This window comes from Dreissena polymorpha, chromosome 4, assembly GCF_020536995.1.
Source record: "Dreissena polymorpha isolate Duluth1 chromosome 4, UMN_Dpol_1.0, whole genome shotgun sequence".
Classification (NCBI taxonomy): domain Eukaryota; kingdom Metazoa; phylum Mollusca; class Bivalvia; order Myida; family Dreissenidae; genus Dreissena; species Dreissena polymorpha.
In genome coordinates this window covers 14,957,626-14,971,721 of record NC_068358.1, presented here as the reverse complement: position 1 = coordinate 14,971,721, position 14,096 = coordinate 14,957,626, and the positions used below count along the sequence as shown (strand labels likewise).

The 14,096-nt window shown below is 35.8% G+C and overlaps 1 protein-coding gene and 1 long non-coding RNA gene across 3 annotated transcripts in view; both read left to right on the top strand.

Moving 5' to 3' along the window:
* The window catches only part of LOC127879703 (protocadherin Fat 1-like), a 197,054-nt gene that overhangs the window by 3,742 nt on the left and 179,216 nt on the right, over window positions 1-14,096 (top strand). For both annotated transcript variants that reach the window (XM_052426697.1, XM_052426698.1), the window contains exon 2: window positions 272-3,606. In XM_052426697.1, coding sequence (XP_052282657.1) covers window positions 291-3,606 — 3,316 coding nt within the window. In that variant the 5' untranslated portion in view covers window positions 272-290. The remainder of the gene's footprint in view (window positions 1-271; window positions 3,607-14,096) is intronic.
* LOC127879706 (uncharacterized) lies at window positions 9,055-10,531 on the top strand. The gene is made up of 2 exons (XR_008049219.1): window positions 9,055-9,215; window positions 9,955-10,531. It is a non-coding gene; the product is annotated as an uncharacterized LOC127879706 (long non-coding RNA).

Sequence of the window (14,096 nt, the reverse complement as noted above, 5' to 3'; positions counted from 1 at the left end):
TTGTAACATACTGTAATTCATTAACATTCTGTTGTTGTTAAAATAAAGAATTATTCATAATGGGACTGAAAGACTACAAGTCAAGATACATGTTGAAATGTTCTGAAGTAAATATAATACAATAATAAACAATTGGTAGATAATGTTTATTTTCAATACAAGGTCTGCAGTTGCAGATTGGAATAGCCTTAAGCATCCTGAAGCATAACAAATGATACTCGTTAATCATGTATTTCCCAACTAATTGTTTATGTTATGTTTTATATTTCAGGCTATGCACAAGTTGAGGCATGAAGTGGGGCACAATGGCTGTGCATTCAAGGTCAAATGTTATCAAATGTCTTTTCTGGGTCACTGCATTGTGCCTAGCAACAGTCACCTTGACAACAGAGGGGGCGGGACTTTATGACCTGAGTTTCACACAGAACGTTTACAATGTCTCGGTGCCAGAAAATTCTCACGGGAAAACGTTTGCCAGTCCGGCATCAAAAATGGGGATATATATACCTGAGAACTTACCAGTGACCATAACATACCAGCTGCTGGATACAACTGAAGATCTCTTTAAAGTTGAAGACCGGTTAGTTGGGGATTTCTCTTTCCTCCTTATACGTACACATTCCGGAAGCTATGGTAGACTCAATCGTGAATTCAAGTCAGAATATCACTTCAAAGTGAAAGCAGTGGCAGAAAGTAATGGAGTTACGTTTGAAACAACTGCAAATGTGATAGTTTATATATCTGATTTAAACGATCTTCAGCCATTATTTGATCAGACTAGCTATGAAGTAACTGTGCCTGAAGACACCCATCTTCATCAAAGCATTGCCCAGGTGTCCGCATATGACGGAGATCAAGGGATCAATCGAGAAATTTACTACAGCTTTGTAGATAAAACAAACGTGTTTGCCATTCACCCAACCAGTGGGGTCGTCACTTTAACAAGGCAACTTAACTATTTCCTTAGAAAGGAATATACTTTACAAATCTTAGCACAGGATCGTGGTCCAATATCAACACAGAGTACTCGCAAAAGGCCAGCAACTCTGTTGGTGCAAGTGAGGCCGGTAAATTATTTCCCCCCAGACATAAACGTTAAAAAACTACCAACTGTGATAGAGCCCAGTCAAGGTGAGGTAGTGCTTGCTATCGTCAAGGTGCAAGATCGTGATATTGGGGAAAATGGGAAGGTTAAAACAGTACAACTGGTACAGAGCCCTGCTAAAGAGCTTATCAGTCTACAGAAAGGGGGCCAGGAAGGCGAATATAGGGTCGTTTTGAGGCCATCGGCGCAGGTTGAGACACCGAATCCTGGTTACAACCTGACAGTTCAAGCTATCGATAATGGTGCTCCTGCTTTGGACAGAAATGAAACATTTTATATCAGTGTTTATGATTCAAATGTCATACCAAAGTTTACAGTGTCAGCTGTAAGTGTTCAGGTGGAAGAAATAGCACCCATTAACACGCCAATCACGTATGTACAAGCAGAGTCAAACCGGAGAGTTGATATCAGATATGAAATAGTTGGCGGGAATACGTTTAATTTATTTAAAGTCAATCACATATCAGGCCTAGTTTCTACCTCAGCGATCTTGGATGCTGAAAAACTGAGAAATGTGCAGCTGGAAATTGTGGTCTATAACGCTGTGCAAAGGAATCTAAAATCCAGTGATTCATGTATTGTGAATATAACAATTGTTGACAACAATGATAATGCCCCACAATTTCATAACACAGACAATGTTTCTGAAATTTATATCCAGGAAAATTTACCGATTGGATCAAGTATTTTCAAAATTGGTGCCACAGACCTTGATCAAAATGAAAATGGTAAAATAAGCTTTTCAATAATCAATGCCAAAAATGTTCCATTTGAAATAGAGCCCTTTACAGGCATTATTCGGACATCCAGCATTTTGGATTATGAAACAATGCGTCACTCGTACAAGTTGAATATTCGAATATCAGATTGGGGGCTACCTTTTTCACGGGAAAATGAAATGATTTTCACTGTAAATCTCCTGGACACAAACGACAACAAGCCTCAGTTTGAGACAGGTAATTGCTCGGGTGTTATTCATAGAAAGGCTCCAGTGGGGACAGAAGTGCAGGTAGTTCCTGCAATTGACTTTGACATCATTGACATTCTGCAGTACCGTATTGAAGCTGGAAACGAGAACTCTTGTTTTGCAATTGACACCGGGACGGCGCGTTTAACGCTAAATTGCCCACTGGGAGTTATCAAAGAGACCAGTCAGCGTTTGCGAATTGTAGCCAAAGATGGGCTCCATGACTCTGATCCTGTTGAAATTCAGATTAATATCACAAATGATCCTGCTGATCCAAGAATTTCTGGAAAACCTGTGAACATTGTCTGCCAGCGTTCAGACATTTATCAACGACTTCAGAATCTTGTTGCACTTTCCCACACTAATAACGAAGCTACAGATTTTGGTATTGCAAAAACGACACTACTAGACGCAGTGAACATTGCGCCAAAATTTAACAACTCTGTGCCAAACAATATCGATCTCTCTGAAGGGGTACCTGTCGGTTCAATCGTTGCCCAGTTTCAAGCTGTTGATCAGGACGCTTGTTATAATGGCAACTTAGTTTATGTCATTCGCAGTGGTGATGTCGAAGGCTATTTTAAGATGGATATGTTCACAGGTACATTAACGGTCATTGCCCCATTGGACAGAGAGTTTAGAGATGAATATCGCCTGCTTTTGGAAGTGTCTGATCTTGGCTCCCCACAGTTGCTTAGCAACATTACAGTTGACATAAAGGTGCTAGATGAAAATGACAATGCCCCAAAATTCAATCAAGACTTGTATACAGTTACAATTTCTGAAAATATTAATGTGAACTCTACAGTAGCTCAAGTCTCAGCCACTGATAAAGATCTTGGTAAAAATGCGGAAATTGTGTACACTATAGTCTCTAATACAGATCATTTCTCAATCAATCCGTCAAGTGGAATTATTAAAGTTAACAAGCCTCTTGATCGTGAAAAGTATCCAGTTTACCAAGTGCTTGTTCGAGCCTCTGACAGAGGTGAGAAGCTGGTACGTCTCAGCTCCACGGCAATGGTGCTTGTTGAACTGACAGATGTCAACGATGTAGTGCCTGAGTTTACACCAAACTCGTATAGTGTCAGAATACGAGAGGACCACCCTGTAGGATCAGTTGTAACCGTGGTTACAGCAGCTGATACAGACGAGGGAAAATTTGGCGAAGTGTCATACCATCTTGTTTATGGGGAAGATTTCTTTGAGATCGATTCGGAAACTGGAGTGATTAGAATTATCAAAGGCTTGGATTACGAAAGTCACCAAGTGCATAATATCAGTGTAAGGGCGCAAGATGGAGGCATACCGCCCCTAGTGTCTGTGTGTTTTATCAACATCGAAGTCTCGGATGTAAACGAGAATTTCCTAGCTCCTGTGTTTGAATCATTTTTTGCTATTGGATATGTAAGTGAGAACGAACCGATCGGGGTGACTGTGATGTTTGTAAAAGCGTATGACCCAGATGGTGATGGTGTTACATATTCTATTAGAGACGGAACCGGGCTGGGAAGATTCACTATTGATTCAAATGGTAAGTTTTCATTCTTATTAGTTTTTTGTACTCGCCTCTTGAAAGAATATGTTTATGTATTTTTAGTTCAATGACTTAAGTTTTGCATCTTCAAAAGCTGCAAAAACCTTCTTTATTAATGGACAACTAAATTTATTGCTATTTTAATGTTGTTCATTGGTTAAGACAGTTTTTAATTTATATTGCTTGATTATCTTAAATTCTTTGTAATATAAATAGTTGGCTGTTTACTATAGACATTTTGCAAACAGAAATTCATACGTGCACCGTACTCTGCCAGGCCTTTTTCTGTCTATTTTGGGAAAAAGTACCTAGCAAAATTGAGATTTTTCAAGTCGCAAAATCTTCCAAATTGGGAAGAATTTTCATCGACAAAAGCATTATTTGGGAAATAATTTTTCTGACTTTTTTTCTTCTTAAATCTAAGGTTTTTGTACATAGGCATTGTCCAAAAATGGTTCAAATGTAAGAAAGTATTAAACTGTTTTTTTACCATGCAACAGCCATTGTCCACTGCTAACGCAAGTATGTGTATGATAAAAAAAAACAGACTGTGTTATGCTTGAAGTTCAAATAAAATACATAGCTAAATATGTCGTTAAGGATTTTTTCTGAATATTCCCAGTTGAAGGACCTGCATTCAACATATTTTTATTCAAAATTCAAGTTGCCAAATGTCTGAAGGTAACCATTTTTTGAAACACAAAAGTAAAGCTAAACATCATAAATGTACAGTATTGAAATGTTAAGAAGCTACAAAGGGAAGTGACTCTGAATCTGGCAGTGGCAAATGTTCATCACTTGCTTGCTAATGGGCGAGTCAGATTCTGGGTTAACCGTAGACTGACTGGCGGTAGTGTTTCCCCACAAAACATTCAGTTTGTGTGTGCCTTTCGAGTCAATTTTTCGTTGTTTACTTTGATAGTTTTTTATATTATGCGACATTTTTTTAGACTGTGTCCGATTTCCGTATTTTTTACTCAAATTTACTCTTTCGAACCACAGTAACGTTGAAAGTGAAACTAGTCCACATTTATTTACCTCAGACCATCGATATTGATTCTCAACCAATTTACAATAATTAATGCGTACACATGGTTATCATTTGTTGTATACATACCTGATAATTCTGAATAATCCAGCACTTCAATATTTAAAAGCTAATTCTGACCGAAAATGACTTTAAATGTGTATTAAGAAATGCATAGACACAAGCGGCCGCCCTTTTTTCTGAAGTCTCAAGATCGCAAAATTGCATTATGGAACACTCGATACGATGACGTTCTACGCATAAGCACGTTATAACACGGCGTCAGATTATTTAAAACACTGTACCTACTGGGAAGAGCATTTTTCGGCTTCGATTATTTTGGTCGGAAATTTAGAATTTTTTTTTATATTTGGAAAAAAACATCCATATTTGGCATTGGGAATGGCTCCGACTATCGGACCCATGAGATAGGCAGAAAAAACCTGTCTGCCTTTAACAGCTGTCAGTAACCTGTAAATTGTTTTGCTTGAAATCTTAAAACTGGGACACTTGGTATAGAATAGCTATATTTTTTACCTCTCCAACAAGAGGGTCACATACATGTATTGTGCAACTATTTACATTTAGTAAAACTTTAAGGACTACATAGTTGAGCAACTTAATCCATTTTTATAAAGAAAATTAATCAAATGTCAGCTAAAGAATGCATTATTTTCTACAAGTCTTAGTAAAACATGTCTGCTCTGTACAAGTACCACTTTGTGTAGTTAAGTCAGAACGTTATTCTTATGCCTTTAATACCAGTCAAACAAAAACTTTGCTATAGTAATCAATTTATTATGCTCCCCCAACAAATTTTGGGGGGAGCATATAGTCGCCGCTTCGTCTGTCCGTCCGTCCGTGTGTTGGATGATTTTTCACAGAGTTATGGCCCTTTGAAATTTTCCATTAACTGTACATACAGTGCAATTCTTGTCCGGGCTATTTCTCAGCAACTTAGGACCGGAATTCAATGACACTTTATGGGAAGCTTCACTACCAAGAGGAGATGTGCATATTATCAGCCAGTTATGGTCGGATGATTTTTCACAGAGTTATGGCCCTTTGAAATTTTCTATAAACTGTACATATAGTGCAATTCTTGTCTGTGCTATTTCTCCCCAACTTAACTGTCTGGAATACAATAAAGCTTTATGGGAAACTTAACACCTTGAGGAGATGCACATGCTCTTAGTGGGTTCTTGTTAGAGGATTTATTTAGAGAGTTATGGCCCTTTGAAATTTTTAAGTTGCTAAACCATCCATCGTATTATTTTGTCCAAAGTTATGCCCCTGAAGACGTTTCCTTCTATCTGAATGTATAGTGCATTATTGTGCCAAAAAAACACTTTGGGGAGCATCACCCGTCTCCGACGGTTTCTTGTTTTCTCTTTTGCCCAATCGTTATTGCCTTCAAAGTCCTTTCAGTGGCCTCAACGTCTAATTAACTTTATGAGGAATAATTTCCTTATTGGATTTGAATATCATAATGCAAGACTGTTTTGTCCAACGTTGTAAACATTGAGAATTACGATAACTATCAGCAGGGCTTTTTTTCCTTCTTTGTGACCCGCCGAAAATCGGCCCTTTCCCCTCAGATTTTTTTTTCCCCTCAGCAGGTAAATTTTCCCCCAGAGTTCATTTTTCCCCTAAAAAAAAAAAAAAAAAAAAAATTTTTTTTTTTTTTTTTTTTTTTAACTTTAAATACATAAGTTAACCTGATCCAGTGTAGAAAATATAACATATTGCATAATTAAATTATCTGTTGCCTTGATTTTGTTTTAAAAACAGCAAAATATGTTGAATTGATTATTTAAGATTTTCCTTATTTCCCACAATATCAGGCGTTTCGTGTCAATTTTTCCCCCAAAATCCGGCATTTTGCGTGATTTTTTTCCCCTCAAAAAAGGCCAGGCCCTTTCCCCAAAATCAGATAAAAACCCCTGCTATCAGACACATTTTCTAAATACATCTGGTTTTAACAGATAAACATATTAATCTCCTTAACACTGGTTTCCATTCTATCCTAATGCCATTCAATAGCATAATTTTGTAATTAATACTGCCATAAACTATACTTGATTTGATGAAGATCAATATAATGACTACTGTGCTCCAGCCAGCTTTTCAAAATAGAGGGGAGATTCCCCAAAAAGGGCACATTTTACGCGTAATTTTGGAAAATAGGGCATTTATTTATAAATATACTTAAGTATATACTTTGGTTATACTATATACTTATTAATTGTAAACACTAGTGCATTGGATGACTTCACCAATTGTATGCTGTTCCTCATTTTGTGTAATGAAATTACAATAAATATATTACTATCTACATTGGCGCTAAGGAAAACAACTTAGTAGCCAATTTCCTAACCGACTTGGGCTAGCATCCGACTACACGCATTGGAGATATGTAGATATCATATTTCTTTCCGGTGTGTGTGGGGGGGAGGGGGGAATTTTGATGTTTTTTTTATCACCTATCATCATTGAACTGCATGTTAATCTTTCAGGTTCCATTTTCAGCATCAGTGGCCTTTTAGAAGAAAATGAAATGAAGAAAACATGAAATAAATTCAGGGGTTTCACTGGGTCAAAAAACGTTGTGACTGTCAATACTTAAATTCGTTGCTTTAAATAACTTTGAGCCAATGTTTGTCCACAATTTATAATATTAATTAAAACAAAAATCTATATTGACAAATTTAAAGTCTAAACAATGATCAATGTCACCATGAAGTAGCATCCAGTCTGGAGATTAAAATGACACATTGTTATTGTTAATACTAGGATATATTTATTTCACAACAGGTTATTTCAACTAATGTCAACAACGTTGACAGTTTTGTTAGGTCGCGAAAATATATGACAATATCAACATTACATTTTACTTGCAGAGTGCTAAATCCTCCTTTCAAACAAGTTCTTTATTTGTTGAAATAACAACTGTCTGCCCCTATTCATGTTAAAATTCATCATGATTGAGGACAGACAGTGTTTTAAAGTTCAGAAATAAAATCCAAACACAAATATGTTTTCCATGCCGTAATTTCGGACTAAAAATTAACCGCATATTCACATTTAAAAAAAGATGATTAATTTTCAAATGTTAATAGGTATTTTGAATTGAAATCACTATTTTTGCAAACAAAAAATTATAGCCAAAGAATTCAGAAGTTTAAAATAATCAATAGTGCTGAGTTTGATTTCATTCGAGTGTGATTGTGCCTAACCAAGCGTGACCTCAGAGATAATCTTTCACAGCATGCTACTATCGTCTGCAACAAAATGCTAATTAGTGATCTGATAACAAACCATGCCCTTGGGGCTTGTTTGTTCACAATGTGTTGACTTAATACACCCCAGGCAGTCATGTTATGTGTGTATTCATGTCGATGTTTCTGGCGATTTATACGGCCTGAGAGCAGGAATTAAGAGATCAAAAGGGCATTTGACAGAAAAATAGAGGGGCGCTTTTTAAGTGGGCAAATTTTAGAGGGGCGCAGCGCCCCTCTATTTATTGCTAGCTGGAGCACTGGGTCATGCCGGGTCAAAAACTAGGTCATAGGGTCAATAAGTGCATTTTCAAAGGGGCCACTTTGTCCGGACTCTATTTCAAATTGTATTCATCCGATCTTCACCAAACTTGGTCAGCAGTTGTATCTAGTTGATATCTAGGCCAAGTTCGAATATGGGTCATGCCGGGTCAAAAACTAGGTCATAGGGTCAATAAGTGCATTTTCAAAGGGGCCACTTTGTCCGGACTCTATTTCAAATTGTATTCATCCGATCTTCACCAAACTTGGTCAGCAGTTGCATCTAGTTGATATAGGCCAAGTTCGAATATGGGTCATGCCGGGTCAAAAACTAGGTCATAGGGTCAATTAGTGCATTTTCAACGGCGCCACTTTGTCCGGACTCTAATTCAAATTGTATTCATCCGATCTTCACCAAATTTGGTCAGAAGTTGTGTCTAGATGATATGTAGGTCAAGTTCAAATATGGGTCATGCCGGGTCAAAAACTAGGTCACGAGGTTACTTAGTGCATTTCAAGCATTTAGCATGGTGTCCGCTCTCTAATTGAAGTAGTTTTCATCTGATCTTCACCTAATTTGGTCAGAAGTTGTGTCTAGATGATATGTAGGTCAAGTTCGAACATGGGTCATGCCGGGTCAAAAACGAGGTCACATAGTGCATTTCAAGCATTAAGCATGTTGTCCGCTCTTTAATTGAAGTAGTTTTCATCTGATCTTCACCAAATTTAGTCAGATGTTACATCTAAGTGATATCTAGGTCAAGTTCAAATATGGGTCATGCCGGGTCAATAACTAGGTCTTGAGGACACTTTCAAGCATTGAGCATGGTGTCCAAAACCTTCGAACGGGCGTATCTTGTGACAGTTTGGCACTCTTGTTCATATTGTACTACACCAACAGGTACTCATCACTGACATCAGTTAAAGATTTTTGGCCAAAGGAAACATCTATTCCAAGCTGGCAGATCTTCATGGAATCAGCAGATCATCTTTCGTTAATTGACATGCCTTCACAAGTTCAATCAGCAAACATATGATCGGTAAATGTCTTTATTTCTATAATCAATTACTCAATCATGATTTTAAACTGTTGTAGAAAAAATGTTATTTATTTAAATACATCATGTCTTACATATATGATCTGGCACGAGTTGTCATATCATACCATATTTCATTAAACGAGTTAAGGAATTTTGTATGTAAACGAGCCTTTGGCGAGCTTACTAATGAATTTCCTGGAGATGTTTAATAAAATATGGTACATGTATGATATGACAAGTGTGAGATCTTTTTTATCACATGCTTTTAAATGAGCAAATTAAATAAATATTAACGCAAACATAATGATAAATCCCAAATGATGTTTACATTTCGTGGCATCATTTGACGTTGCAATGTCATTTCGGTGAAATAACAAAATGCGATTGGTCAATAAACGAAAACTAAGCCAATGAAAACGCTTAAAAAGTATATTACACATGTGTAACAGGGTATAGCATGTGATAAAATCTCATATAGATTTTGGGTCAAATAATTAAAGTTAAAATTATTTTTCATTTTACAGGGATGGTACAATCATAATTTATTTACTTTTCATCTTTTTTTAATCCTCATTTGTTTTTTTTATTTGATACATAAACTATATGTGAATAAAAAATCAATAGATGATGAAAACTTGAGCACAGTTAATAAATAAAAATTTAAACACAGTTAATCAAATCATGTATATAAATGCTTTATCATGTACTGTTAATTTTAAACACATGATACATTCCATAGGTTTCCAGTCCGCGTACAACAACAAACTTGCATGAAGGTTGGATTCTGCCACAAGGCCCGGGAGCAGTGGATGGGACTCTCATACCCATAATACTGAATATGTTATATTACACACATGCAGTTGAACACAGCAGGAACTCTTGAAGAAAAAAATGTGTATTTTTTTTATTCGAACTTAAATGTAAAATATATATTTAATTTTAGCTCGACTATACCTTGAATGATAAGCTGTGTATAAAATTATGGTAAACATGCAACATCCTTATATCACTGTTTCTATTACATATTTTCATTAAAAGCACTTATGTATTCAGGGTCATTATGTCATTGTGAGGTCACTGACCAAGTTGCTTATCTCTGACCTGCATTTAGCTTAATAATGCCCCTTTTGTACTTAAAATGTTCCACTTAAATTGTGTGTACAGCTACTCCATATCCCTATATTTTCCACAGATAATCCTTCACATATGTCCTCAGAATTTTTTTAAAACATATAAATAATATTTCTTTGGGTCATTGTTATAACCACTACAAATATTTACTGTTGTTGCGAATAAAGTTGTTAAAACTGTTTAAACTGGATGTTGTGTTAGTGAATCTTAAAGAGAAGAAGCTTCTTGAATAATGTCACTTTAGCTTCTTACTTCACAATCTTTTTGTTCAACATGTAATTAAATACACTTTAAATTATAAAGTGGATTGCAATACAGAGAACGCAGAAGAAGGGCTTACATTTGTACTTAAAAAGAATGATGTTTGAAGTTGTCAGCATTTTCATGGTGAACATTTTGATTGTATGGCCCCAATGGAAAAAATACTTTGTTACTAAGGCCTAAAAAAAAAAATCGTTTGTTTCCACTGACATGGCCAAAAAAATTAGGGTAGGTAGGTAGGCAAATAATTTTATTTTTAAAAATAATTTTTTTTTTAGAAATTGTCGTACATGGTGCATTTTCTTCTCATGTTTTGTGTATAACTGTATGTACAATAAATTTGATGATGTCTGTAATGCTTTATGACTATATTTAAATGCTTTTAAGAAATAAAAACTTGCTGTTCATTAATATTGAATGTGTTGCTTTCCTTAATTCCGAGTTTAATGTTGACTTCTGGCAACAGCTTAAATATACCATTTTATGACCAATAAAAGGCATAACTATAACAAGTCACAGAGAGCTTGACCCTCAGTGTCTTTAGGGATTCAGTGTTGTTATACTTTCTGGTCCTTTGGGTTCATGCAGTGTATTCTATATTATTTATTATTTATAATATATTAAATACCTCAAAAGCAGTGCTACGGGAACGCCAGTGGTGTTGCATTTAACATTATCACCATGGAAAGACCCAATCAAACCGGATGTGCTTTTATATTTCTTGGATGCAGTTAATGTTCCCAAAGGACCACATTTTCAGATTATATTATGTACTGGTGGCGTGGGGTCTATCTACCCATGAATTTCAGGAACAGAACAGAAAATTTATTACGACTTGTATTATATACATACAATTACACACACAAAAATCAATAAACAATCACAAAATCAAATCACACCAAGCACAGAAAAGCAGAAATTTAATGATATAAAGAGAGGCTAAAGAATTATTTAGACGGGCTATTCACAAACAAATCAAAATTATATACCTGAAGAAAAAAAATCCTCTAAAAAAACAAAAAAGTCCAGCCCTCTGAAAAAATCGAGCAGGGGTTCCCCATGGGACCATGCCAGCATAGTTCAACCCCCCATCCCTTCACCCAACTTTATCCCAAGTCATACAAAGTTTTAATATTTTATAAATAAGTGGGTGGGGTAATACGAAACTACTGCACCATATAAATAAACACATACCGATTCTAACATGATATATACCTGTTTAAAATATATTTAATAATAAAGATACTCTAGGTTGGCGCTAAGGAATAAAAATTAGTAGCCAAATTTCAGCACTACGATCACGACCCACATTATAACCTTATTTGCTCAATGAACGACATAATCATTATCATGAATCTATAGGTATCAATAATGACTGTATTAAATTATCAATGAAGACACATTTAAATAAATTATTTGTTACGTGAAATCAAATAATTTCATGTTTTTTTTATTTCCATTTATATTTATTTTCATGCACTGGCATAAACGGTAAACAATGTTAGAACTTTCAGATATGCCCGGGTCTTTGATTGGGTGGGTCTTGCGTAACTCCTATTCGCCCCCCTCCCCCATCTCCCAATAATTTTTGCCGTAGTCTGGTGCTTCTTGATTCTTGAAAAATACATTTACTGCAATGTATTCTTGAATTGACATATTTTTCCATAGTTGCAATATATAATTTATTTAAACGTACCGGTAAGTTGCAATATATAATTTATTCAAACGTACCGGTAAATTTGTAAGTCTTAAATACTGCATGTACTGAGCGGCTAGGCTATATTTAGTTACACATCGTCTGTTTTAAAAAAAGCATGCTTTGCATGCGTAGAACTTGGCATTGCAGACGACAACAATAATTTCGCGCTCTTTCTTATAACACGGGTTCTACATGGCATACCGGTATTAATGCATAGTGAATAGTTATTATCACGTGGTTGTAGTAAAAGGGTGTAAATCAGTTCTACAAATAGACATGATAAAATATACATGCACTGGATTTAATTTGTTACCGCATCAAATTATTAACGGGTTTTGTTTTTCACAACTTACTCGCCGTAAGTAAATTTACACTGCTCACCAATTGCAATCAACTTCTCATAATTAATGATTGTTTACAGTACGGTAAATAGGTGTGATGATGATGCCCGAAACCGCCTTTAATGTACTGCTTTATTTACCGGTTTTATAACACGTATTAATGCTACAACTGTGATTCATTGTAAATAAACCTGCGATAAACGCTTACTCTGTGACCGATGTCAATCAAAAATAATAATCGCTATATAACTCCGCCTCCATAAACATTCTCGTAGCCGATTGGACGTTAAATATCACAGTTTGGCGACTGGAAAGTTACCCGAAAATTTCCAGTGATGCATCTGTCAGCATACATGACTGTGTTATGTGGCTTAAATATACGATAAGGGCATCTGGTTATCTCTTATCAGTGGACTATCTATTACCACCTGGAGCTTTTATGGCGGTTACATGTGGAAATCGGTACCGAGTTCTCTTTAAAAGAAGGGAATATTATATACCACAGGTGGAAGTAACGTATATACCCTGGATAGTATTTTTTTGTTATTTATTTTATTAAGAGCCCAATATATTCAAATAAATACATAAAATCATGTTTAATGAGAAACAAAATTGACAAAGAGCCGTGAAAAAAAAATCCCCACCCTCTGATATTGGAATCATAACAAGGTCATTAACTAGAATTTATCATAGACCTGTCTTCACGGGCCGCAAAAATGTCAAAAGTAGCTTTAATCAAAAGCATCCATTGATCCTCCTATGGGCAATTGGACAACCTTTCAAAAAAAGTTCACTTTAAAAAAATCTGTCCAGCCGTTAACTCAAAGTCGGTCGAAAACCGAGCAATGTTTCGAGTCCGTTTGTCAACCCGAATAAATCTTCTACAGACTTTCAAACAATATTTTTGAGTTTTTGCCCCTTAATCGATAGCTCGCGTCCTATTCCTTTAAAACAACGAGGCGTGTCAAATAATGCATGCACATGCAACCACTTACCCCTAAAAACTTATTCCAATTCAATCAGAATGATAAGTATTTTTCATTTATTTACATTTATTAAAACATCGTTGATGTTGTTGATTGGATATTTATGTGCCTGGCTCTGTCAGTGTATTTCACTGCTAAGCCGGGTTCAAGAGCGATGGCTACTTTCGTTTTCAAGTAAATCAAATTGAGTGTTATAACAGTTGTTGCAAAGAAAATATAACATTTTGGAATAAGTTTTTAGGGGTAAGTGGTTGCATATGCATGCATTATTTGACACGCTTCGTTGTTTCAAAGGAATAGGACGCGAGCTATCGATTAAGGGGCAAAAACTCAAAAATATTGTTTGAAAGTCTGTAGAAGATTTATTCGGGTTGACAAACGGACTCGAAATATTGCTCGGTTTTCGACCGACTGTGAGTTAACGGCTGGACAGATATTTTTGAAGTTAACTTTTTTTGAAAGG